At 46.8% G+C, this 27,075-nt stretch overlaps 2 protein-coding genes across 3 annotated transcripts; one reads left to right on the top strand and one right to left on the bottom strand.

The window, feature by feature from the left end:
• Positions 1 to 2,880: 2,880 nt before the first annotated feature.
• LOC127186786 (olfactory receptor 49) lies at positions 2,881 to 3,821 on the top strand. Its single transcript, XM_051143061.1, is given in 2 exon segments — positions 2,881 to 3,022; positions 3,025 to 3,821. Coding segments are annotated over 2 exon segments (939 nt in total).
• A 12,191-nt stretch (positions 3,822 to 16,012) lies between these two features.
• On the bottom strand, positions 16,013 to 26,441 carry Abhd4 (abhydrolase domain containing 4, N-acyl phospholipase B). 2 transcript variants are annotated; one of them, XM_051143059.1, is made up of 7 exons: positions 26,363 to 26,441; positions 23,164 to 23,252; positions 21,881 to 22,253; positions 21,579 to 21,733; positions 19,598 to 19,709; positions 17,033 to 17,219; positions 16,013 to 16,441 (listed from the first exon to the last, which is right to left on the bottom strand). In XM_051143059.1, exons 1-7 carry the CDS (start codon positions 26,383 to 26,385, stop codon positions 16,352 to 16,354), a joined length of 1,029 nt encoding a protein of 342 aa, XP_050999016.1. In that variant the 5' UTR covers positions 26,386 to 26,441; the 3' UTR covers positions 16,013 to 16,351. The 2 variants fall into 2 exon arrangements, with proteins under 2 accessions (XP_050999016.1, XP_050999017.1); XM_051143060.1 differs by having other exon boundaries at positions 26,250 to 26,397.
• Positions 26,442 to 27,075: the final 634 nt, after the last annotated feature.

Here is a 27,075-nt window from a genome sequence, read left to right as displayed (position 1 = left end):
AAAACCACATATACTCACCTATAATGTAGTATGTTGTCATTTCTCAGATTCAACCTGATCACATTAGTTTCTCCTCTTGTCTGTGACACAGTCCACTTCCCTGACAGGAGGAAGCTTGCCTTGATCCAGGTGTGATGGCACACATCTGTATTGCTTGCCTTGATCCAGGTGTGATGACACACATCTGTATTGCTTGCCTTGATCCAGGTGTGATGGCACACATCTGTATTGCTTGCCTTGATCCAGGTGTGATGGCACACATCTGTATTGCTTGCCTTGATCCAGGTGTGATGGCACACATCTGTATTCCCAGCATTTTAGAGGTGAGGCAAGAGGATTGCAAAGTCGAGGCCAGTCTAAGAACAGTGTCAACTAGTGTAACCAGAAAGAATAATCACTTAAAGCGAAAGTACACTCTTTAAAATTGAGATTGAATCCATGAATCGCTCTGAGTGGCCATTTATATTACTATTTGTTTTTGATTGTTAAGGATATTATACAAAAGCATTAAACACAATAAAATGCATGTGTTCTTATCTACATATAGCTTTTAAAGAGTAGTAGCCAAATAATTACAAAAAGTTCGTTATAGTGATGTTTTATTTTTATAAGTATGAGAAGAAAAGGGGTAAAATGTGTAATCTGTGAGCCTAGTTGTATAAACCAATACATAGATGGTAAATAATGATAGGAAAGTACAACAGGGAAATACAAAGTAGAACTGTGGTGCTTGAAAGCAGCTTCATGCATGCTAGGTAAGGGCGGCCACTGAGCTACCCTCCCAGCCCTGCATCCACATCTTCCTAGACTGGGAGCAGAGAGATGGCTAAGAGGTGGAAAGCATGTACTGCTTTTGAGGGGACCTGAGCTCACTCCCAGCACCCACGTTGGGCAGCTTCAGCTCCAGGCGCTCCAACATCTCTGGCTTCTGAGGGCACCTGTGCCCACATGCACACAGAACCAGACAGATAGAAATGGTTAAAAATATAAAACTAGATCTTTAAGTTAAAAAATCCTCATAGATGTTGTCTGTGTGGAGCTACAGATGAACCTTTTTATTCCTTTAACTCTAAGTTCTTAAACTTTCTATAATGAGCTGTTAATATTTTATACATTATTATTATTATTATTATTATTATTATTATTATTATTATTATTGTCAGGGGACCACTCTGTGGACCTGGTTCTGTCCTTCTACCTTTATATGGGTCCCAGGGATCCTATTATGATAGTGAGGCTCACATGGCAAGTGCTTTCCTCACAGCCATCCCAGCAGCCCACAGATAATATTTTTTATAATTTTGACACATTTGGAAAAATATATTCCAGTAAATATACCATATTTTGTTATATTGCTCTTACACTATTATCCTACTAATTTTGGTCATGAAGGAAGAAATTAAAATCGGTGACATTATGCAGCTGCTTGCTCCGTGTCCAGCCCCGGACTATGTATCGGCATGGATTATTTGTTTAAATCTTGCAAGAACTTTCCCCGGGTTTTGTTTTGTTTTGTTGTGGGGAGCCGCCCTTAGTGGCTCATGGCTTAAAACATAGGCAATTCCATCTTGTCTGTGGCCTCCATTTTCTACACCTCTGCCTGGCAAGTAGCAGGCTGGGTCAGCCCGAGGCCACTCCACCCTGGGAAACCGCTTGCTTATCTTACCTTTGCAGCTGTATTCCCTCAGAACTTACTTCCTTATCTCGAAGTTTTTACTACTGAGATAGATAGCAGAACATCTGCCATTAGGTGTCCATAGCAACCCTGCCTACCCAAATACCCTTGCCCCCGAGATTGCCTATAAAAACCCTGTGAAATCTTTCTGGAGAGCCGGCTCAGTGGTTAAGAGCCCAGGCTGCTCTTCCAGAGGTCCTGAGTTCAATTCCCAGCGACCACATGGTGGCTCACAACCATCTGTAATGGAATCTGATGCCTTCTTCTGATGTGCATGAAGACAGAGCATTCATACATAAAATAAATAAAACTTAAAAAACTTTAAAAAAAAAAGATATTTTTCAATAAACGAGGCTTGATCAGAATCTTGATTTGCCTCCTTTTCCTCCTGTCTCCCTTTTCACCCCTGCACCCCCTCCTAGGGTCTCCGTTTGAAAACCCCGTGGGTGGGAGCACTTTGTTTTGCTTTGTTTGTTTCTTGTTTTTCTTTCTTTTTTTTTTTTTTTTTGTTTTTCGAGACAGGGTCTCTCTGTGTACCCTTGGCCATCCTGGACTCACTTTGTAGACCAGGCTGGCCTCGAACTCACAGCAATCCGCCTGCCTCTGCCTCCCGAGTGCTGGGATTAAAGGCGAGCGCCACCACGCCCGGCCTTTGTTTCTTGTTTTTCATACGGATGGAATGAGATTCTTAAGCTGTGGTAACTGGAATTCAAATCGCTCACTATCTTTTCAGCTAAAGCGCCCTTCATAGCAAGCTTGGTGGGCTTTCCATCAACAATGGTAGTGAACATCTTTCATTCACAGGATATGGATTTGCAGTAGGAAGTAGGAGTGAATTTAGGAGAATTTTTTAACAACATTTAAATGAATATGAGAAATATCATCTTATCTAAAATAGTGAATAAAACTTACTAGCAGGAAAAAATACGTAATGTAAAAAAGTTGTTGAAAAAATCTGGGGGAGGGTAGAAAAATTGCCCCCAATTCTCTAAAATGATGTCAGGGTTGACTCTGTGAGAGCTCTGAATCACCAGACTGTGGAGCTAGAAGGCGAGAGCTGAAAACTCTAAAGGGCTCCTCCAGCTGAAAGTGTGGCGCTCCTTCCTCTGGGGTTTTCATCCTTGTACTGTCCTCAGGTGCTCAGAAGTCACAGGCCCTGATGTGAGCATGATCCATGAACATCCCCAGAAGAGGTGGGAGGAGCCATGGAGAACAGCACCACTGTCACTGAGTTCATCTTGCTGGGACTGTCCAATGCCTGCGAGCTGCAGATGTTCATCTTCCTGGGCTTCCTCCTGATCTACCTCCTCATACTGCTGGGAAACTTCCTCATCATCAGCATCACCCTGTGGACCGGCGCCTTCACACCCCCATGTACTACTTCCTCCGCAACTTTGCTGTCCTGGAGATCTGGTTCACCTCTGTCATCTACCCCAAGATGCTAACCAACATCATCACAGGACGTAAGAGCATCTCCTTCCTTGGTTGTTTCCTGCAGATGTTCCTCTATTTCTTCCTGGGTACCACTGAGTTCTTTCTGCTGGCAGTCATGTCCTTTGACAGGTATGTGGCCATCTGTAACCCCTTGCGTTATGCCAGCATAATGAGCAAAAAAGTCTGTGTCCAGCTTGTGCTTTGCTCATGGATGTCAGGATTACTTCTCATGGCGGTCCCCAGTTCTATCATATTCCAGCAGCCATTCTGTGGCCCCAACATCATCAACCATTTCTTTTGTGACAGCTTCCCACTCCTGGAACTTGTCTGTACCGATACAAGCTTGATAGAGTTCCTGTGCTTTGTTCTTGCCAATGTCAACCTCCTGGGCACTCTGGCTGTGAGTGCCACCTGCTACGGCCACATTGTCTACACTGTCCTGCGCATCCCTTCAACAAAGGAGCGGAAGAAAGCCTTCTCGACTTGCTCCTCTCACATCATTGTGGTTTCTCTCTTCTATGGCAGCTGTATCTTCATGTATGTCCGCTCCGGCAAGAGTGGGCGCGGGGAGGACCATAACAAGCTGGTAGCGCTGCTCAACACTGTAGTGACACCAACACTCAACCCCTTCATCTACACCCTGAGGAACAGGCAGGTAAAGCAGGTATTTAGGGAGCATGTGAGCAAGCTCCACACACTGAGCCAGACGTGAAGAGATGCCGTCGCCTACCCGCCTGACCCTCTGCTAATGAAACTTGTCCTGAGAGTCAATGATTCCTGCCTGAGAGAAAGTTTGCGTGATGCGGCCTATCGTACTTCTTGACATGTGTGATACTCACCCATTGCATCTTGTTCAGAGAAGACAGAAATTCCAATATCACAGTACTTCTGTGTGTTATGTCTTGATATTTCGGACCCTAGCCTGTATATGAATTTTATAATCTCCCTTTTCGTAAATTCTGAGAATAAACTTGGTCCTTCTTTGCTACTTCTTTTCAAATTTGATAAAAGTATACCCAAAGAACAGATGTCAGAAGTATTGTATATGGAAGGATTGACAAAATGGTATATATAAATGTGGACTAAAGAAATAATATAATATAGGAAACACTAAGTCAAGGGCTAACACATAGATAAATACACCTGGAAAGATATTGCAGTACATAAAAGGGCTTAGCAGGCAATAAAAGTCAAATTTCCTGTCATGGTGGTGCATACCTGTCATTCCAGCAATCTGGAGACAGAGGCAGGCAGATCTCTGTTAGTTGGAGGCTAGCCTGGTCTACATAATGAGTTTCAGGGCAGCCAGAGCTACACAACGAGACCCTGATTAAAATAAAGTCAGCTTTCTAATAAGAAAATTGAATTCAGGAAGTAGTTTCAAAGCTGTGAGGTTGAAGAGGGAGAAAATGCATATGAAAATGCCACAAGGAGCCTATCACCTTATATACTAACTTAAAATTAATTTAAAAAGAAAATGCTCCTATCACTTTTTAAGTTATGTTTTAATTTCTCTCTATTTTTTCATGAGATTACAATGCAATTACATCACTTCCCCCTTCCCCTTCCTTCCCCTGAGTTTTACCATATGCCCCAACCCCTGTCTCCTTAAATCCATGGCCTCATGGATTGCAGTTATATGTGTATTTGTATAGACAAGTCTCTTCCCCTCGCCCAGTTACAACAGCAGCCTCCCCAAGTGGAATCCAACAAAGGGAAGGAAGCCAGCCTGACGACAGTGCGAATGTGAGTCCAGAGTTTGTACATTGAAAACATAATCCCAGTACAAGTGCTGAGGTCAGAGGGCTCTGCCTTCAGGATGGGCTAGTACCACTGTGACATTCTTGCAGGAGTTCCTGATGGAGAAGTTCCTCCAAGCTCCTCCCCCTTACCCGTGTGGTGCCTCCTGCTGTTAACATGCAGCAAGAAGGTGCCAGACGCCGTCCTTTGTACTTGCAGAACTCTGAGCTTAATACATTTCTGATGACTATAATATATCTATGTGTCAGACTTTGTTATAGCAGCATAAAACAAGTGAAGATGTCATGGCTCACAATTTTATAGAGATTTTTAAAAACAATACTGTAAGAGTTTCCTTTTTCTCTGAGTCCCCAATATTAAAGGAAAACAGTTTAGTGAGAAAAACATATATATTTTCTTGGGCTGAGGAGACAACTTAGTGAGTAAAATGCTTGTTGCCTAAGCATGAGAGCCTGAATTTGGATGCCCAGCATCCATATAAAAGCTAGACATGGCTGCTAATGTGTGAGAGCCCAGTGGTTGGAGTTGGTTGTACAGACACAGGCGATCCTTGCCCCAGCCATTGCGTGAACCGGTGAGAACCGGATCCAGTGAAAGGAGAAAAGTGGAGAGTGATAGAGGAAGACATTTGCCACCTGTCTCCATGTGTACATATGTGCACACTTGGGCACACATACACACAATCAAAATATAGCAAAGAGGGCTGTCAAACGGCTCAGGAGTCCAGGTGTTGCCCCCTTTCCATGAAGACTTGAGTTACATCTCTGAGACACAGAGTGAAGAAGGAGACAGCTGACTCCTGCAAGCTGTCCTCTGACCTCTACACATGCAATACGGTATACACACACACACACACACACACACAATACATATACACAAACACACACACACACTACATATAATAACGTTTTAATTTAGAATAAATAAATACTGCTGCATGTCCTATGAAGAAGATTTAAAAGATGGAATCTGGGCTCAATATTCAGTACCAGAAAACAACAACAACAATAACTAAAGGTTTAAATATGTTTCCTAAGTAAAACAGAAGTAAGAAATAAATCGCAGACAACACAACATTGGAAGCCAGAAAACATAATTCTAAAAGTCTACCTGCCAAAGAAGATATCAGAAGAAAAGTAGAAAATACTTCCAATTTTGAAAATGCTTACTTTGAAGGAAAGCTAAAATATAAGAAAATTGTAGACTGTAACTCAGTGAGTGCTTATAAAAATGTATAGCATTAAATATTTATATTAGAAAAAGGAAAAAGATATATAGTCAGTTCCCTAAGTTTCCACCTTAATAAACTGAAAACAATAAGTAACTTAAGCCAGGTGGTGATGGTGCATTCCTTTAATCCCAGCTTGGTTTACAGACTGAACTTCAGGACAGCCAAGGTTACATGGCAAAACCCTGTCTAAAAAAAAAAAAAAAAAAAAGCCTAAAGTAATCAGAATAAAGAGCATGTTAAAAATAAAACAGAAATTGATAAATAGGAAACTAAAAACAAGAAAATTCTATTAGTTTTTAATTAGTTTAAAATGTCAAGAAAAAATCAACTGTTTATAGTTATTATAAAACAAAAGAAAGCCGGGTGTGGTAGCTCATGTTCTTTAATCCCAGCACTTGGGAGGCAGAGGCAGGTGGATTGCTGTGAGTTCAAGGCCAGCCTGGTCTACAGAGCCAGTCCAGGACAGCCAAGGCTACACAAAGAAACTCTGTCTCGAAAACCCAAAACCCCAAAAACCAAACAAACAAAAACAAAAGAAAACAGATCCATGAGGACTGACTTTTATGGTACAGTAAGATGCCTGCCAGGGGAGGGGAGCAACCAGTTGGCCTACCCAACCACGATGCCTATGAACTATAATAACCAGCATGACCTATATCCCTACGGGTGCAGGAGTGGCAAGCATACCTTGGCGGGAACCAATAGCTCTCTCTCTATTTTTCCTGCTCTCAGCATTTCTTGTTTGACTCAGTTCTTTGTCTAGGGCTGAGGTCCCCTGAGATTCCCTTTTCCCTGTTAGCATGCTGTGTGTGTATTTCTTTCTTTTCTTTCCTTTTATTTTTATTTTTTATTTTTTTGAGACAGAGTTTCTCTGAGTTAGCCTTGGCTGTCCTGGACTTGCTTTGTAGACCAGGCTGGCCTCATACTCACAGCAATCCACCTGCCTCTGCCTCTCGAGTGCTGGGATTAAAGGCGTGCACCACCACTCCCGGCCTTAGCTCTTAGAATCTTTATGCCCTTCCTTCTGCAATGATCCCTTGAGCCTCAGGTGCAGGAGTTATGTTGAAGATATACCAGTTGGGCCTGGGTACCACACAGTCACCAATTCTCTGCACTGTGTTGGGGTTTAATGTAACAATCTACTAAAGAGACTGTTGCAAAGAGTGGTTTTTGTTTGTTTGTTTGTTTGTTTTTTGAGACAGGGTTTCTCTGTGTAGCCTTGGCTGTCCTAGACTCGCTTTGTAGACCAGGCCGGCGTCGAACTCACAGTGATCCGCCTGCCTCTGCCTCCCGAGTGCTGGGATTAAAGGCGTGCGCCACCACGTCAGGCTTGTTTGTTTTGTTTTTTGGTTGTTGTTTTAATGGTTGGTGAGGTATGTGGTTATCTGAGTGTGTAAGGAGAAGCATTTAGAATGTAGTTGGGGATTATAGTGACTTAGTAAAATGGTGATAGTTGCAGGTTCTTTTTTCAAGATCCATGACTCTACTAGCCCTGGGTAGTTGGCTAGGTTTCCAGCACCAACCATGATGTTGCTCTTGCTGCTCAGTAAATACTGAGTTTGGTCTTCTGCCTGGGAAAATACAAAGGAAAAAACACAGAAGAAAAAGTAGACGAGGTCGAGCAGGCTTTTGTTTAAATGGCCCCAAGACTTAAGAATCTTTCTTTAGCGTAGCTTCATCGCAGAATATAAGTTATTTTAGAAAAAGACCAGGGAGTTTTGGAGGAAAATATGTATTCTGCATCCACTGGTTTGGCTATTCTGTGAGTATTAATTCCATCTGTTGTATGGTACAGGTTAACACCATCAATTTGATACAAATAGAAGGGAGAGACTGGCCAGGCGGTTTGGGGCCAAGGTCCTTGAAAATTAGCAGCTCTATGTATCTTGTCTTTGATAACCAGTTCTGATTTGGACAGAAACTGGGAATATCTTTTGTTCTATCTGAAAGTCTGTCCTAGCTGGAGGCCAGAAATTCCCACAACGTTTAAAGCCCTGGTTCATGGTCTGGCTTCTCGTTTTTATTTTTCTTCTTCTTTTACAAGGAAACACAGTGAGCATAGCTGCCTAGAAGCTACGTATGATAAAATACTTCACTGGGTCTAGGAAGCGCTTCTGAACTCCAGCAGTAAGGACAGAGAGCATCATGGGTACCTTGTGGGTGGGGCGACCGGACTGATTGACAACTTCACTCTCATTGCCCAACACAGTAGAGCAAGCCTATTAACTTCCTAAGGCACACAAGGACACTCCATTCTCTGCCTGCTTCAGTTTCTTTGTTGATTATTTCTGTCTGGAAGATCTACATATTAGTAAGACTGGGATATTAAAGTCACCGAGTGTTGTAATATCTGGGCTTATCAGCCCCTTTATGTATTTTCTTATGAAACTGAATGCATCAACACCTGGTACACACATTTACAACTGTTGTATATTGCTGATGGGTTATTCTTTTTATTTTAATTAATTAATTAATAGTTTTTTGAGACAGGGTTTCACTGTGTAGCCCTGGCTGTCCTGGACCAGGCTGGCCTCCAACTCTCAGAGATCTGCCTGCCTCTGCCTCCCTGAGTGCTGGGATTACAGGCGTGTGACACCACTTGGCTAGACAAGTCTCTTCTGAGGGCTCGCCCCGTGGGGTTCCAGGCAAGGGCAGACCATGCGTACTGGATGGCTGTGATGGAGCAGGTGCAGACCATGCTCCAGGAGCGGAAGGGTGGTTTCTTCTTCCTTTTGTGAAGAGTCTCCTCTGCCTGCTCCAAACCAGCTCACCCTCCGTGCTCATTAGGAGTTTTCTGCTCTCCCTCATTTCTGGTCACACTAACACATCTCCATATCGGGCCTCAGGGAGTCCATCTCTTTAGATGGGGTTTCCTGTTTCTCTTACACAGAAAGGCCCTCTCTCCTTGTTTTCTTTTTTCCATACTAGCACCTGATCTTATTTGCATATTAGTATTGTTTTTCTTACCAGAGGGAAAATTTGAAGGCAGAGACATTGGTTGGCCTATGATCTCTTCTCCCACTGACTTTGTATGACGATGCCCACTTCCTTTTGTCATTGCTACTACTGATTATTTCCAATATCTGTCAGTTTTTGTTGATCTGCTTGTAAAAAATAGTGCTTCAGTAAAGCGTAGACTGTTTGTTTGGCTACTAGTGAGGGTGAGCTTTTATTCTTCTGCTCATTGGCCATTTGTGAATCTTCTTTTATGAGTTTTGTATTCATGTGCCCTTTACACAAAGATATTTATTTTCCTATGGGTTTTCTTTCCTTCCTCCTTTCTCACTTTCTATCCTTCTTTCACTCTCATCCCCCCTCCTTCTTCTTCTTTATTCTTTCAAGCCTCCCCTTTCCTCCCTTCCCCCAGCTCCTCTTCTCCTCTCCTCTGGTCTTCTATTTTCTCCCCTCCCTTCCTTTCCTCCCCTCTCTTTTTTCTAAACCTTGCCATGCTGTCCAACCTGACTTTTCCGTGTGTTGGGGACTGTACCTAGGGCCTTGTGAACGCTAGGCAAACTATCCACTTCTGAGTTCCATCCTTGGCCTTTTCTTTTATTTTTTCCCTAATGGAAGCTTTAAAAAAAAAAAAAAAAATGGAACAAACAAAACTGTTAAATGGATATTTATCCTATTCCCTTATAATATAAACTGGACCTCCAGCTTACTCATTGTTTTGGTTTAACTTTTATATATGACCTTGATTTTGGCCAGTTTTGCTCATTTTTTTTTTTAAATGGGAGAGATTTGCTGTTCATTTCTGCTTATAACTGGGTCACATCAGACAGTAACCCATGCAGCTTTTTTTTCTCATGGGTGAAGACTACATCTCCCAGCAATCTGTTGAGAGAAAACCTTTGGGATTACACGGTTAAGAATGCCCTGGGTGGCACACCCCTTTAGTCCCAGCACTTGAGAGGCAAGGATCTCTGTGAAGCCAGCTCTGTCTACATAGTGAGCTCCAGGACAGCCAGGGCTATGTACAGGAACTCTGTCTCAAAAACAAAAACACAAAACCACCCCCAAACAAACAACAAACAAAAGGAAGCCTTGAGCCTAGATGGCTCAAAGGGTGAGGGCGCTCACCATGCAAACTCAATAGCCTGAATTGGGTCCCTGAAGCTTAAGAGAGTGCAGGATAGAATAAACTCCAGGCTGTTCTCTGACCTCCACACACAACATGGCATGTGAGAACACACACACACACACACACACACACACACACACACACACACACACACACACACAGAGAGAGAGAGAGAGAGAGAGAGAGAGAGAGAGAGAGAGAGAGAGAGAATTAGAAAAAAATAATGCACTGACCACTTTGAGCTCCTTGATTTTCTTTGGAAAATGTTGAAATCTGACTTTCTGAAATCTACTAAATTATGTCTGACCCTTTCTGTAACTCAGTAGTAAGAGAAACTGTCCACAGGACAAGGATTGACGGGATGACTTCTTCCTAGCAAGAGGCAGTTCGGCGTCCTGCTGCTTTGAGACCCAGGACTTCTGTAACTCGCCTTTGATCTGAACTAGGACAGAAGCATCCATGCTCTCTCTGCTCAGCTTAGTCCTGTGCTCCAACCAAGTGTTGGTCTCTTTTTAGAAATGTCTTCATGACATGCATTTTCTACAGGCAACTTGGAGTTTCACGATGCATCCTCATACCTGTACATGGTGCATTTTCCTCACATCCCTTCTTCCTGCTGTCCCTTCTTGTCCTCCCATTGGCTGCCTTCCTCGGTCAGCCTTATCTCCTACTTCCAAGTTTGATTTTCTTTTCAGTATGTGACCCAGTGAGTTTTGTTAGGGTTGCTTACAGGACCATGTACCTCTTACTTACCATGTACCACGATGTTTTAGAGCTGAAAATTATTGCCAAAAGTATTATTTATTACAGAGCCACGAGGCAGTTCCTGATCATCGCAGATTTGGGATAGCAGTGCCATTAAATGTCATTTTGCAATTTTATTTGAAGACTTTTCTCTTTCTCTGAACATTTTAAGAAGTATACGGTTCCTAACTAATGTTTGTTTCAAACTCATCAGAGGCCAATAAATTTTCTCTCCTAAGTTGGGTATGGCGGCATACACCGCAGTCCTTAGCTAGCTGGGAGGTTGCACAGTGTGAATTGCTTTAGCTCAGAAGGCTGAGGTTAACCTGGACCACACAGTGGGGCTCCTGCACACTTCATGTTGTAAGCTGTTAACTGCGTACTCTTTTTTCCAAAGTCTGACTTTTCTAACTGAGAAACTGAAAATGCCAGTAGCAACTGCAACCCATTCTTGTGTCTTCTTCGGCTGCTACCTTGTACAATTTGTTCTCACATGTATTAACTAAAAAGTGGGGTCGCTGAACTACAACAAACTCTATGCCAGCGCTCAGGAGACTCCAGGGAGAAGGGACACAGTCACTAGATGAGGTTTTTTTTTTTTTTTTTTTTTGTTTGTTTTTTTTTTCCTGAGACAGGGTTTCTCTGTGTAGCCTTGGCTGTCCTGGACTCACTTTGTAGACCAGGCTAGCCTCGAACTCACAGCAATCTGCCTGCCTCTGCCTCCCAAGTGCTGGGATTAAAGGCGTGCACCACCACAGCCCCTAGATGAGGTTTGTAGATGCCATTTCTTTTGCAAAGCCACCAGCTAGGAGAATAGAGTTTTCCTGGGTTGTAGGAAAGAACTCTGTGCACCCAGAACCACAAATGAATCCTCCTTAGTGTTGTTTAGGAATGAATTATTCTCACCAAGGTGCTAGGTGGACATTGTTTTTCCTCCTCAACCTCAGTCAAGAGTGACATTTGGCAGGATAGTGACAGTGAGTTTTCTGGTTTAATAATATGGAACTTACATGAACAACAGTTGGACATGGTGGAACACACCTGTATCCCAGCAGCTTGGAGGACAAACAGGAGGATTTCAATTTCTAGTCTGGTCTACACAGCGAGTTCTAGGCCAGCTTGGGCTATACAGTGAGACCATGACTCAGCGATATAAAACCTTAAGATAATTAAAGAGGTGCTTTATGCTTAGATAGTTCACCATGATTGGTTTGCAACTCACCCTCAAATTCTCAGGCATCCTCCAAGGCAGACCAGGTTCTTGTGGGAGGACCAAGAGGAGGAAAGAGAAAGGACCTTTCTGTCGCATCTGTGATATGGGATTTGGAACCACCTTGGAGACAAACATCTAGGTATGTCTGTGAGGTCATTTCCAAAGGGTTTTAACTCAGGTGGGAAGACTCACCCTGGATGTGAGTGGCTCCATTACCTGGATGGCGTTCCCAGACTGAATAATACAGAGAAAGCGGGCAAGGCAACAGTTTTCATCTCTGCTTCCTGATGTAGATGCAATGTGACTGACAGCTTCAGGCTCCAGCGCCTGTGTCTCCCCATCGCAATGGTCTGTACTCCCAAACTGTCAGCCACATCAACCCCTTCTTTCCTTAAGTTGCAATGAGAAGAATAACATATACCATCCAAGGAGGGCTCTGTGTGACTCCAAAGGTCACATGGTGTCTAAGGTGACAGACACACTATTCATTGCACGTTGTGTTGGCCACTGGCTGTACGGCCTCATTGCCTCTGCTCTACCGCAGTTGTGTTCTTCAAGTGTAGTGACGTGTCAGAGAGCAGAGAGGCACTTCCTGTTCTTTTGACAATAAAATCAGACTTGCTTTTGGTCTATCTTGAGGAAGAAGTTAAAATATAGCATGTTTCTCGACACTTCCTGTGTCTTCAAAGCACTATATCTGTGCAGTCTCTTTATATGAGCTGCTGGGCTTTTAGCATTGTAAGTCCTTGGAGCTATTAGGAATGGTGCCAATTAGGTGGTTCATAGACATTTCTCAGTCCTGGCCATGGGAATATTAGGAATATTCATTAGATGGTGTGTGTGTGTGTCTAAGGCACATGCCATGGCACACACATATGGAAGCCAGAGAACAACTTGTGGGAGTCAGTTTTCTTCTGCCATGTAGTTTTCAGGAATTAAACTCAGACTGGGGACACCTTTATACTCACTAATCCATATTGTCAGCCCTCTAGTCTAGTGTTTTTGTTTTGTTGTTGTTTTTTTCTCTTAGATTGAACACACTCTTCGAGACGGGCGAGGTGGCTCAGTGTGCTGAAGCACTTGCCTCTGTAAATCCCATGACCCGAGTTTGAGCTCTGGAATGCACATAAAGGTGGAAGCAGAGAACCAACTCCACAGCTGCCCACAGACGTTCACACGTGTTGTGTGGCGTGTGCCTCCTCCCTCCCCCTCTTCCCCCCACCTCAACTCCACAGCTGCCCACAGACGTTCACACGTGTTGTGTGCCGTGTGCCTCCTCCCTCCCCCCCTTCCTCCCACCTGACTGATGGAGAATGAACACGTTCTTCACACAGCCATGGCTCTGTGTGAGCAGGTTCACCGAGACCTCTGCAAATGCATGTCAGAACCAGCCCGGGGGCTTTCTTTCCCTGCCCTCTCCTACCCGTGCCCCTCCCTTCAGGCTCAGCAGCCATCGCCTCATTCCTTTTCAGCTCTAGTTTTTCCTGAATTCACTTACAATTTGGTTAAGTGACTCTCTCTACAGAGACTGGGGTTTCTCATAAAGGGAGGGAGCGTGTTTTTCATTTCTGTAGTCCTTGTCTCTTGACATGTGCGTAGTATTGCTAAAATTTGTCCGCTGTACAACAATCTCCAGCAAAGATGGTCCTGGGACAGGCTGGGCTTGTGATCGCCCAGAGGGCATTTGTGGCTGTCTGCCCATGGGTTCATCACTTGCAGTCAGGGCTGGGATTTTGGGCTGAAGTTAGTCAGCTAGTGCAGGTAGTGGTGGTGATTTGAGCATTGTTTTGATTATCTGATATGTCTCATTTTTTGACTTGACCAAAACTATCATTATGGAAATATGTGGCCTTTGTCCTTACACAGCTTTTGTCTGGGGAAGAAACACAGACATTAAACAAGTGACAATAACTTTGAGGGTTTTTTTTTTTCCCTCTCTCCTCTCTCTCTCCCTCCCTCCCTCCCCAACCCCCTCTCAGATTTTAAAATCTAGGGACTGGAGAGATGGCTCAGCGCTTAAGAGCACTGGTTGGTCTACCAAAGGACCTGGGTTCAATTTCCAGCATCTACATGGCAGTTTATAACTGTAACTCCAGTTCCAGGAGATGTGACATCCTCACACAGGTACACACAAGCAGGCAGAACATGAGTTTACACAAAATCCATGTGCATGTGCATGCCTGTATGAGTTTATGTGCATCACATGTATGTATGCATCCGCAGTTATGTGCATCACATGTATGTATGCATCCACAGAGGCTACAGGCATTGGAACTGGCATTCCAAGTGTTCGAGAGCTTTCCAAGAACTGAATTTCTATTCTCTGCAAGAGTGGCAAGTGCTGTTAATTTCTGAGCCATCTTCTCCATCCCATTCACTGTGTGTGTGTGTGTGTATGCATATGCATGTGGGCATATTGAGTGCAAGTGACTACAGAAGCCAGAAGTGTCAGATCCACTTGGACATGGAGTTCCACATAGCTGCCTGACATAACTGCCTCTGGAAGGGCAGCAAGGGCTCTTAGCCACGAACTCATCTCTTCAGCCCCAAGTTTACATTTAAAAAGAGGGTCAGTTGAGTGTCAATGGAGACATCAGCAGAACATCTAGGTTGGGGAGGGTCTGAGCTGAGAGCAAGGAGGAGCAGGGTGTAGAGGCCTAGACCTGGGCTGGCAGAGTGCTGACTAGGCAGAACAGAGCACCCCACTCTGTCCCAGTCTCCTACTGACAGGCTGAACGTGCCTGTGCTCTGGGCTAACTCCTCTCCCATCATGAGTAGGCTGCCTGACATAGTCTGTGCTTTCCTGAACTTGGAGGTAAACGACCTGGGAGAGGAGTGGATGGAGGTGGTACCTGTTTAGTTCCACTGTCTTTGGTGACTGCACGGACTGCTGTGAGGCAGTGCCACTCAGTACTCTTGCTGAATCAACAGTAAGCATCATTATCACTGACAGTTTTTACTCTTCTTTATTAATATAGAAAAGGAGCCTGAGGCAGCTGGACCAGTAGTACAAAGCACCAGGAGTTAATACTATTCTGGTGAGAGGGTTGGCTTTATAAAAGTGAAGGCGCAGGCAGGAGCTGCCCGGCTTCTGGGGCCAGGCCCAGCCTGGTACCCAGACCTTAGAGCAGGACCTGGAATGAGATCCACTGGAGAGGGCTGATGGGTAATTTTGAAACAGAGTGAGTTGGAGACCATGGTGACAGATGACAGGCATAGAGGGTCAGGCAGTGAGAAGTGATTTGTGGCTGATAAAGGACAGAGAACTGCTGGCTTAAAGCTCCCCCAGCTCGGGCCAGGTAGGAAATGCTGCAGATGGCTGTGGACTCTGTGGATGCAGAGAGGGCCCTAGGGTGGAAGGGCCTTTCCACTCCCCACCAGGAGCCACCTTTGCTCTATACTACACATGGGGCTTTAGGGCCCAAGGCACAGAAGAGGCTTAGAGCCTCACAGTGGGAGGAACAAGGGGAAAGGGACTCAAGTGTCCCAACTTAGGCAGCCAGGACTGAGACACAGGGCAAGATAATAGTGTGTCTGCATAAGAGATTAGTTAGAATGTGGAGCAAGGTTAGCTTAGAGCCGGCTCTTCACGAAACCTTAGTGCACAAAGCTTGCATGCTGGAAGTTGGCAGACCTAGGCTATAGACTCATCGCCGCTGAACTAATCACACAGAGCTGTTACAGCCTTTATATCTCTTTCCTTGTCTGGCAACAAGAGCTTGGGTTATGACCTCCGAGGCTGTGGAAGGGGGTGGGCAGGTGACTAGAGCTGCTCTTGGTGGGTAAGTGGGGCTGAGTTTGGATGGAGGCATGGAGTGACGGAGAAGGAAGATGTTCCTGGATGGAACCTACTCTCAGATACACTCCCCGTCCTCTGTGCAGAGGAGGGGAAAAGGCCATGCAGGGAGATGGCATGGCTTGCCCAATCTCCTCACAGTTGCCACCTCGTAACGCGTGGCGTGGAGAGGACGGGTGGCGCTAGGCAACCCTTTATGCTCTACCCCAGAGTGGGGAGTTCAAGGCCTCTGGTGGAGTCTGCCTCTTGCCCTCAGCATGGGATCGGAAGTGTTCTTTTTCACTGTGGTCCTATGACAGCCTGCGACTCTGCCTGGCTGGCACGTGTTAGTTGGTGAGGAAAGGACAGAGATTCTGCCTAAGACAGGGAGACAGATGACAGCAACTCCGGCTTCCTCCTCTCCCTCTCACAGCAGCTCAGTCAACCGAGTTGCAGATCTCCTCCACCACAGCATTGAAGATGTGTGGCTGGTCGGCGTAGACATGGTGCGATGCACCCTCAATCTCCTGTGGACAGATGACAGCGGTGGCTCAGCTCGTTAGTCCCAGCACCGGGAAGTGGTCCCACCATCTCCTCCCCATGAGTCACACTTGCCTGTTACCCTCAGCTTTTTGAAGGAGCAAGCCTCTACCCTTTTTCTGGGTGCTGCACATTCCTTTGGGAAGCAATACATAAGAAAACCTCATTTTTGTCTGAAGGAGACATCCACTGTGTCTTTCCTGCTGCATCTGCTTGTATTATGCAGGAGGCAGGACCACGGTGACTTGGTAGGAATGGAAGGTGGAAGTGACAGAAGCGTGGTAGGAAGTCTTTACTGCAACCCCTGGCTTTTCAGCCTGTGGCTCACAGCTCTGCTTCGGGTAGGGAAGGCTGAATAGAAGCACTCGCCTGGCTGCTGGTCGAGAACCTGCCTTTTAGCTGAACCGGGTTGCACAGAAAAAGGAAATTGCTAACCATTTGGCAGAGAGGGGAACCTTTCAAAGCTACAGCTTTATCTCATCTGCATGTTTTTCATCCTGACTTTAATCACCTTTTGTTGCCCAAGACTTTCCCCAACTTGTGCACTGCAACCCCGACTCCTTAGCAAGCCAGCCTACCATGTCCCGGACATAGGAATCCGGCCTCTGCATCTTCACCTTCTTCCCTGTGCTGGTGTCTATCCAGGTGTTGGCCCCATAGATCATGGTGATGGGCACGTCTTTTCGAATTAAGTGGATTCGCTCCAACATGGGGCGCCGGGCCCAGCCGAAGGACTCCATCATGACTTTGAACGCTGTTTCCCCACTGGCAGAACCGAACAGTGAGGCGAGGGGCAGAGAAGCCAAAAATCAACCTGCAGTCCTTCAGAGACTGGCTCGATCTTAGTGTCTTTGCTTTCTCCATGCGGCCAGCACTGGCTCAATAGCACTGGCTCATTAAATATTCTCGAGATTAGGGGATGAGTGACCCGCCTCAAGGCATACCTGTGGAAACCTCCCCATGACCTGGCCAGAGTACTTATGCAGCACATGGTTACCTCCCCAGCTGGGTGAGGGGGCACAAGAACAGGATGCGTGTGGTGTCTGCCCTCCTGGAGATGGCATTGTTGCTTACATCTTTGGAAGGTGATGGCTAACTAATTACATAATTGTGCTTTTAATTCAACATTTCCCAAGGATTATGAAGGTGTGTGTGTGTGTGTGTGTGTGTGTGTGTGTGTGTGTGTGTGTGTGTGTGTGTCTGTGTGTGTAAGCTATAGGACACGGGGAAAGGAGGGGCTTAGCTGATGAGGAGGAAGAGGGAGAATTCACTACAGGTGAGCCCTGAAGAGTGAGTGCTACACCGAGAGGGCTTTGCTAAAATCACTCTGGGATAAAGAATGAAACTGTGTCAGGCTTTTGAGACCAGGGCTCAGCAGCTTCTGCTAGGGTGACGTCACAAATGTGAATTCTATCTCTCTATCAGGTGTGTGAGGCTGGGACAGGAGCCAGCTTTCTGACTAGCTTGCAGCTTTTGTGGGAGGCAGGGGAGGTTGGGGACAATGTACCCTCCTGGGCTCTGTCTGTTTGATGTAGTTATACTCCTGCTTTCCTCTGCACCCAGCAGCAGAAGCAGAGACCATCTCTATGGGATACTGCGTCATAAAGCCAGAGGACAGCTCAACCTGTCTCATATGGCAGCCGGAGGGCACTGCGGGCACTCCTGAGGCCGGGATGACAAGAATGGAGAGACGCACAGAGCTCCCACGTCTGGACAGAGCAGAAGGTGCCACTCAGACATTTCCTCTTCTCCAGACTTCCTCTTTTCCAAAGGACTGATGGGAATTACTGAGAACTTCTCAGCTATAGTAACAGAGCTTAGTGCTATAGGCCGAGTGACGTCTGGAGGGAGTGCATGAGAGCTGGCCACCTGATGGCATCTTTGCTCCATCTGGGACATGAGCAAGTAGCAGGAGCGCATGTCCTGTGGCCTGGACTGAGAGGTCGCTGCACGGAACTAGTGTCTAGAGGTCACGCTGGGCAGTCGGAGGTCTCTGGGAGTTTGCCAGGCAAGACCTCTACAACTTGCCCTTAAGTCTCCAACATGTAGGTCTTGGATGAAGGGAAGGGCAGGATTGTGCCAGTTGGGCCTTTAGGACAATAATGAAGCCATGGGAGCTGAGAGGAGCCAGAGAACAGAAGGCTGGGGGGCGCTCGCTTTGACTGCTGGGCTTCCTGTAGCACATACTCTAACCGGGGCCCTGCTGTTAGCGATACTCCGCGCAGCGCTGGCCCCCACGATGCAGCGAGACTAATGTTCACAGCACTGCTGAAAGGCCTAGCCCTGCCCTCCTCATAGCCTTGGGCTGACAGTGACTTCACAGGCTTGGAAAGAGGTGGGTAGTGTCTGTGCCTCCTGCAGGCCCAGGGTGAGGTCTCCACAGGGCGGTGCTACTAATGTGCCCTGCTGGTGTTAGTCTCTCACAGGGCCTGCCTGTGGAAGAAGATTCTTTTCCTGGCTGCCGATGCTGCCAAAACTGCAAGGTTGCGTGCGGGGCTTGCTTGGGAGCAGTGAGAGATGAAAACCTCTCACAGTTCTGAGAAGACTTCTGTATCTCTAAAAGAGGTAAAGGATTTTTGTGCCAGTTCTAAGCTATTTCAAAGCATATATAATTAAAATGCACATTCTTTGAGTGTATTCCAGAAATGTATTCTAGATATATCACGTGTATGTATAGAAAGGGACACATGCAAGGGGCCTCTCTGAATCAATGCTACATGACATATTAGACTGAAGGCGAGGACATTTAGAAACGGAAGGTTCTGGACGGGCAAAGACCTCTTTCTCTACTTGCTTTTTAAACAAACAAAGGAAAAAAGAAACTACATTTGACTATAAAATACAACCAACAATTTTGAAAAATCAGCTTTGCAGTTAAAAAATATCTTTTGAATGTTTTCCACTGCTTCTCATCATGCCAGCTGCTGATCGCTGGGGAAGCCGTGAGGTCTTCCTCTACAGAGGACAGCATGTTCAATTAAATCTAGCATCTTCTATAGCTTTAGCGACCATGCCTAGGGAACACTCTGGAAATGACCAGCCTGCTGGTGCCTGTGCCCCCACCCCCTCAGCATAGGACCCTGCAGCTCAAGCTTTACTCTTGAGCCACCCGCCACTGGGCTGCTCCTGGGAGCCGCCCTCACCTGGGATTCTGTGCATTGCAGTGGTAGATGTATTCCGAGATGGTATCGTCTTCAAAGAAGTCTGCAAACTTGCGCTTGAAATCTGGACGGAACCTCTGCACCAGCCCCGGCCCTGGGAGTAGACAGAGAAACGCTGGGCATGGTGGCACCTGCCTGCAATTCCAGCACTCAGGAGGCAGAGGCAGGAGGATTATTTCAAGTTCAAGGTCAGTCCGGGGATATGGTGAGACACATTTTAAATCCCCTACCAAAGAACACAATGAACAACAACAACCCAAACCCACAAGAACAGAAAACAAACCATACAGCAGCCAGCATGGACGGTGGCGGTGGAGAGAGAGGATAAACTCTCACCTGCTTGTGTTCAAACAACCTTAACCAAATTTATCTCTTTAAGGAATTATATTTCCTTTATGCCTTTAACAGGACAGGGGCAAGAAGAGTACAGAAGCCTGCTGGGAAGCAATGGATGATTTCAAATGTCACAATTTGAATCATTGGTCACCAATGAGTTTAGTGACAGTCTTCCATCCCCAAGAAACCTGTTAGCTGTCACTTTCGTAAGTCCCAAGACTTTTCCTATGGGTTAACAAGTTCTGGGAGGGTCTGTGGTTGAGAGGACTTTTGTTTACAGTCTGAGTTATGACCACCCCCACCCCCAGCCTCCCCATCTCCCCACTCACTGGAACCTTATGGCCTTTACTCTTCTGAAGGTAGCAGATGAAACCGGACCATTTCCCAAGCATGCTCTCATTTCAGGCTGTATCAGAATCCACGTAAAAGGTGACTTTAACAGCACTGCTGGCCCGGCTTCATCACCGTGCACACACAGGCGCAGGCATGCCGACAGACCACGAGGACAGGGTCTACTGGCCTCTTCCCTTGTCCTGGCAGGCTTTTGTGAGCGTTATCTGGAGAGCTTCAGTGAATATAGCCAAAGACCCTGTCTTCCCTCTACCACAGTCCTCCATGGCTGCCAGGCAGCCACCCAACACAGTAGCCGATGCCCTACATGGACCTGGTCAGATCCAAGGCCAGGGGAGGGAGATTGGTTAGAGCAGGAAGGATAGCAGGAAGTCTGTTGGAGTCACCTGGACTCTGAGGTCAGCCCTCTGTCCACCTACCCCTGCTCTGGCACCCGTGCCTCTTGCTTGCTCCTTTTTTTCCAGAACTCATGTAGTACCTTCGGCATCGGTGCTCATTTCCCACTCTATAGGAGCCATTCTGTTTCAGCCACTGTGACAGGCAACTACTGAACATTTCTATATAAATATAAGCTATCAGTACAAAACAGGGGTCACCAACTTTTTCAGTAAAATGAATCTGCTTCTTACATCACCAGTGTAAAAAGCTCCTCAAAGGGAAGGGTGTGGCAAGTGTAAGGTGAGCAGGCAAAGCCTCTGACACTACGCACTATAGTGTATCCTGTCTCTTTCTGTCTCTTTTGCAGCTACTTTAGGTTAAGAAATTCAGAAGAGGGAGATGTGGTGTGTCTCTGGAGGAGGGCACGGCTCAGAGGGACCTGTCTGTCACTGTGTTCTGTTAGAAGCTTAGGCTCTGAGCCCTCATTGCTGTAGGTGCTTGGGGAGCCATGGAAGGGGATGCGATGTGGTTACTGTGCTAACAGGTTGTCACCAACAGGGCTGTCAGACAAACTCACTCATGCAGCTGACGAGCAGCCCGATAGAGCCCCTTCCTTCCTCTGGGCTCTGCCAACATGTAAGGTAGCCATTCCATTCTATCTGCTGATGCAGATGAAGGGAAAATACACCAGTCATCTGAACCCTCCAATGCAGAGGCGTAGTCCTGGCTATTAGTTTTAAGTCGCGATGCCAGGGACGGGCCTATTTTCTATGAGCAAGTAAGGGTGACAGGAGACCATGTATACCAAGCTGGGTGGTGGCGAATGGGACGGTGGCGAATGGGTGTAGTTGAAATGTCTTGGTTTAAAGACAGAGTTTCTCATCTGGAGGTGACTCACCCCAAGGCCCAGCCACTCGAAGAACAGCTAGTGGATTGGAACGTCCCAGGACAGATGCCACAGCCTTGACCCAGGTTGGAGGTGCACGGATCTCACTGGGGTCGGTTGGTCGTAGAGGAAAGCCCCATGGGTCCACCAGGATAAGGTGTTTAACTCTATATTGGCAGAGAAAATAAACAGAGGATGCACTGCATTTGCTTGGAGGTACCCTAGCTCTGAAGCTGCTGAGGAATGAGAAATAACTATTGGGACACGCCTCGTAAGGCATGGAATCATGAGGGTGAAGGGCAGCTTCCCCTTACCTTTCGGGGTACTTGATAGAGTAAGAAGTGGCCAGGAACCCTCCCAGACTGTGCCCCAGCAGGATCATGGTGGGGATGCCCATGGTCTCCCGCCATGTCTCTATTGAGGTCACAAACTCATCTTCAGCTCCTTCTGGGTCCCGTGGGAACGTTGGCCTTGAGCTTCGCCCAAAACCAAGCAGATCAAAGGTGTGCAGTGTGCGGCGGGCACTCAGTGAATCCATGTTGAGGATCCAGAGGCCCACACCGCCCCCAAAGCCATGGACCATCACCAGAGGGGTACGGTCCTTTTGCTCTGGGCTCACAGTCACCGTCCAGATTTTGTTCTGGTTTGGGAGGGATACATAACGGGCCAGGAACTTGTTCTGGAGACCTGGGAAGGGTGAACCAACAAGAACGCTTGCTGAGAAGACAGACATTTTACCTTGTCTTGTTTATTTATTTTTTTCTTCCTAAAGGGATCAGTGTGGTCTCCATAGTGAGTTCCAGGACAGCCAGGACCGCATAGAAAGACCCAGTCACTGCCTTTTTCTCAATTTAAAAATAAATAAATAAATAAATAAAGTAAAAAGAAAACAAGCTGAGGAAGCCATGCACGGGAAGCAAGCCAGTACGCCACATTCCTCTATGGTCTCTGTCTCAGTTCCTGCCTCCATGTTCCTGTCTTAGATTCTAAGCTTCATGATGGACTGTAATCTATAAGCCCTATCAGCCTTTCCCCCCCAAGTTTGACTTGGTCAATGTTTTATCACAGGAACAAAAGGGAACTAAAACAGCCCCCATTCATAGCCTGACCATGGGGGAGAATCTTAAGCCGGGCCATGTATCCCCGACTCTCCTATCTGCAGATCCAGGTGGAGGTGGGAGTGGGCTGAGCCAAGGACTTATTCCTCTTAGGCACTGATGTGGTTCCCTTCAGGTGCAGAGAGAGCTTTAGCTAGGCTGAGCAGCAGGGTGGAGATGACCATGGTGGGGGATGGGGGAGACAGGGTCCCAGGGTCCCAGGGTCCTTTAAACCAGTGGCTATTGCTGCTCTTAACTTCTTGAGCTTCTTAAACATTGCTCATGGGGTCTGTTCTACCACTGGAGCTGCCACAGGGCTAGGGAGTTGGGGGACCACTGTGGTGGGATGCTGTACTGTCTGTATCTCCCCTCAAATCACTGATTCTCTTCCTTTAGTTCCTAAGGAGGAATCAGTGAGCTTAGTGCGTCCAGGTTGGGGAAGATCCTGTGTCTTTTTCAAACCTTTTAAAGGTCAGAAGCAAACTGTCCCTTCTACTTACACTGGAGGATCCTGGCTTCCACATTCTTCAGCTGAGACATGGAAGTGGGGCGCCAAGTGGGAAGCCAGCTACTCAGCCAGCCCTGAGGCCTGCAACAAGACACAGAGGTGCTTATTGGCAACACTGAAAAGGAAGCACTGTCCTTAGGCTTGCTGATAGCTCCAAGAGTTATCAGGGAACAAGGTGTTTCCCAGCCTCAGGAGGCCTGTCCTTCATGGGCCTTGGCGTCAGCCATGCCTGAGCAGCCTGATAGACTGTTACTCTTTCCCTGACAAATGGTTATAACAACAACGGCCCTTAAGAGACAGCAGACACCATGCCCACAAAACTTGACTTTCCCACATTTATTATCTTCCTGGAGCTTTACAACTCCTCTTTGTTATTGGTTATCACAATTTATGTTCAAAGAGATTACAGAGGGAGAGGGAGTGACTTTAACTAATATTTCCATTATTCTTTGTCTTTTTAGGGTAAGGCATCTGCTGCCTTGCTTGCTTCGGGAGGTTTGGGGTGCCGTTAGTGCCTGATTGGGAGACCCGTCAGCTGGACGTGGAGCTGGGGCAGATAGAATTCAGGGTGGGATATCTCAATTCATGTCCTACTGTTGTGTCCACCAAAAGACACAGGTTGCCTCTGGCCCATTTTTCAGGTTGTAAAATGAGAAGAAAGCTTACCTATGTCCTAGGGTAAAACTGATAAGTTATCCTGCTTTCTCCCCCACACCCAGTGACTAAGCCATGGAAGAGAAGAGGTTACAGGCACTAGCTCTGGCGTACACAGCCCTCCTGGATTTGCATTACGGACCCACCACTGATGCACAGACTGGCGTGGAGGTCCAGACATGGAAGAAACCTTGTCAAGGTGCCTGCCACAAATTCAGTAGCTCAGTGAGTTACAGTTTTTGTTCTACCTTTCCTACCTTGCATGCTATTTCTCTTTCTGTGAACTATGCCTTGGTGAAGGTGATGGGCTGATTGCCAGAAGCTGCAGCAAGGGCTTGTGGGTCTGAGCATGAGAGGACAATGTCATCCTATGGAGTACCCATCTCAACTTCCCATAGTGTACACTGCGGGACCCTGAGCATCATGTGAAGCACAGGGTTTGGATTTGGGTATTTTCTTGGAAACCACGTAGTCTGGCTTCTGCTTCATAGGTGGGCAATCTATGTGCAGAGTGGTCACACACAAGCTAGAAAAAAGATGTCTGCTCTGTGGACCTCCCAGCCTCAGCTTTTTGAGGCCATATTTGAAGACTCTTGTATATAACCACATCTTCGTTGGATCTGTTTTCTGAAGGGAGTGTCATCCAAAGCCAGAAGTTAGAGTTGTAATCCCAACACGGCCACTTACCAGCAATGTGACTGGGGCACACTGGTGTTCTTGTCAGTATCTGCCTCATAAGTTTCTAAAAACTTTGTGATTAACATCTAAAGCACACAGATAAACTCCAACCAACATTATTTTCCCTTGGCCGAATTGTTACCTGTATATAGTATTACTATTTTGTAAGTAGCTACTCTCAATGAAAGTTTGTGGTTAAAACAAAAACGAAAACAAAAACAAAAAACCAACCAACCAACCAACCAACCAAAACAACAACAATAACAACAAAAAAAAAAACCCACACAAAAAAAACCCAACACCCTAGTGTTGCTGTGGGAGTGATACTGCAGTGGCTTTGGTCAGATGAAAGCTGTGTCTTGACCAATCGAATCCTAGGCCATTCAGTCTACCAGAATTCCCTGTTGGATGAAGCACCTGTATTGGGATCACAGATCTTGGCCAGTCTCAAAAGAGAAACTTCCTCTTTGCATTGTAGACTATAACCCGTCAGATCGTGACACCTGACCCTCACATATCTCTAACTCCACAGCAGAGCTCAAGAGAAGTGCTGTCCTATGAGACAGCACCACTGGCAGCGGTCCACACAGTCCTGGAAGGGGCGGGGGTGGGGGGCTGGGAACTATGTGCACAGCTCTTCCTTTCTTCTTCACAAACAATCCAGAAAGAGAACAGGCAACGGTGCCTGTCATACTGTGCCGGTGCTCTTTCTTAGGTAAGAGCTGAGGTGGGAAAGTGAGGCAAGCATCCCTTAACAAGGCGGGTTAACCATGAACTTAGCCCCTGGCCTGGGTGGTGCCTCTCATTCTCCTGGGGTGAATAGAGCAGTTCTGTGGTGAGAGAGAACCTGTTCTAGACCCCTGTAATCGAGCAAGTCTCTGGATTTTTATGAGCATCAGCACCTGTTGCTTTACTTGTAAAAGAGAGCCACATGACCTGTGCACTTTATGGTTCTAACGCTGTTTCCTCAAGTCACTGTAGGCATCAGAAATTTCGTCTTGGAAAGCAAGACTCTGCCGGGCAGTTCTTTCAAGCCCCTTAACTATTATTTGCTATTGTTACAGAGTTATTTCGTTCTGCAGTCTAGGTGTTCTGCAGATCCAAAAGGACAAATATTAGGTCAAAGGAAGGCCCTGTTCCCGTGAAACCCTCGGAGCTGAGTCATTCTCCGAGCAACTTTTTCCTGATCCTGTTAGAATGCCATCACACCACCCACAGGTGGCATCTCAAACTTGATGCCCTTGGATGAGCAGTAACCCCGCCCCCCCACCCTAACAAACCTACTTCTGAAACCACAATAGTAAGCATGTGTTGACGATTAAGAAACTATCAATGCCAAGCAGAGTGTGTCAAGGCGGCCAAGGGCTACAGGAACTTGTAAGCCAGTTCCACACTAATCCCAGAACAGCGGAGATTTCTCTCTCCTACCCATGCCTTCTCCGTCAGGGCCTTTCACACCCACGGCTATAGTCCTGGGGCAAGTCTCCACACGTACCCGGCTGCTGCCCCCTCACCCGCGGCTCTCAAGCTTGCTTTGGGGGCGGGGAGGGCAAGTGTTTCCATCACGCATTACCACCAATCCAACTGGGCTACCAGGGGGCGATCGCGAAGACTTAAGTGGAAAGTCAGAGTACCCAGGCTGAACGCAAGCTCATCCCTCAACGCTCCCTCCAGCTCCCCAGCCTTCGCGTCCCTCAGCACTCCCGGGTCTCCTCAGCACAACCCATTCCCTCCCTGGAAGCCAACCTGAAAAGGAAAGGCGGGGAAGTCTGAAGCTGTCCGAAACCACAGACAATCCCCGGATCCTGGCCCGGACAGATAGACAGAGACAGAAAAAGAAACGGACAGGAGTAACTCACTGCTGCTCCAGATCATCAGCCATAGTAAACAAGCCCTGCCGGGTCGAGCTGAGCCAGCCCAGCCCTCCGCTTGACGCCAGAACCAGCTGACCCAGAGCAGTATCGGATAACAAAGGGGGTGGAACCGGAGGCGGGGCCTGGGCCGCTAGTGGGGTCCAAGCGAGGGCTCCCTTGGCTGGAGGGCCAGCACCTAGCCACGGCTGGAACAGTTGGGGTGCTTCCTTCTATTTGCTCCTGAGTCCAGGCTGCATCCAGGCTGAACACTAGGGGTCCCGCAAAGGTAGAATCCTAATCCGGATCACACACCTCTCGGGGACACTGAAGGAGAGAGGTAGTTTAAAACTCCCGGTCCCTCTTCCAAACGCCACCAGCTCCACCTCCACCTCTCCCTCAATTCAAGAGTGAAGGAATCGCTCTGCCTCTTGCAAACTCCCTAGAGTCCCTCTATAGCTTAGGCCCAGGAGGCTTCACCTGCCTTTGGTCGTCCTACTGAAATGAGTTAGATGCCCGTGGAGGCATCATAGATTTCTCCCTAGAAAATAGACCTTGCATATTGTAACCTCAGATTTCCAGATTCCAGGGTGGGGATAGAGGGTGGGGGAAGCAAGACACCTAGTTAAAGTTGAATTTTAGACAGCAGGTTTTAAGACTAAGTATGTTCCATGCAATATTTGGGGCATTCTGTATTTACAGCTCTAAGCAGAGGTGTGGCA

Source organism: Acomys russatus, chromosome 3 (assembly GCF_903995435.1).
Source record: "Acomys russatus chromosome 3, mAcoRus1.1, whole genome shotgun sequence".
Lineage (NCBI taxonomy): Eukaryota > Metazoa > Chordata > Mammalia > Rodentia > Muridae > Acomys > Acomys russatus.
This window is presented reverse-complemented; position numbering and strand designations above follow the sequence as displayed.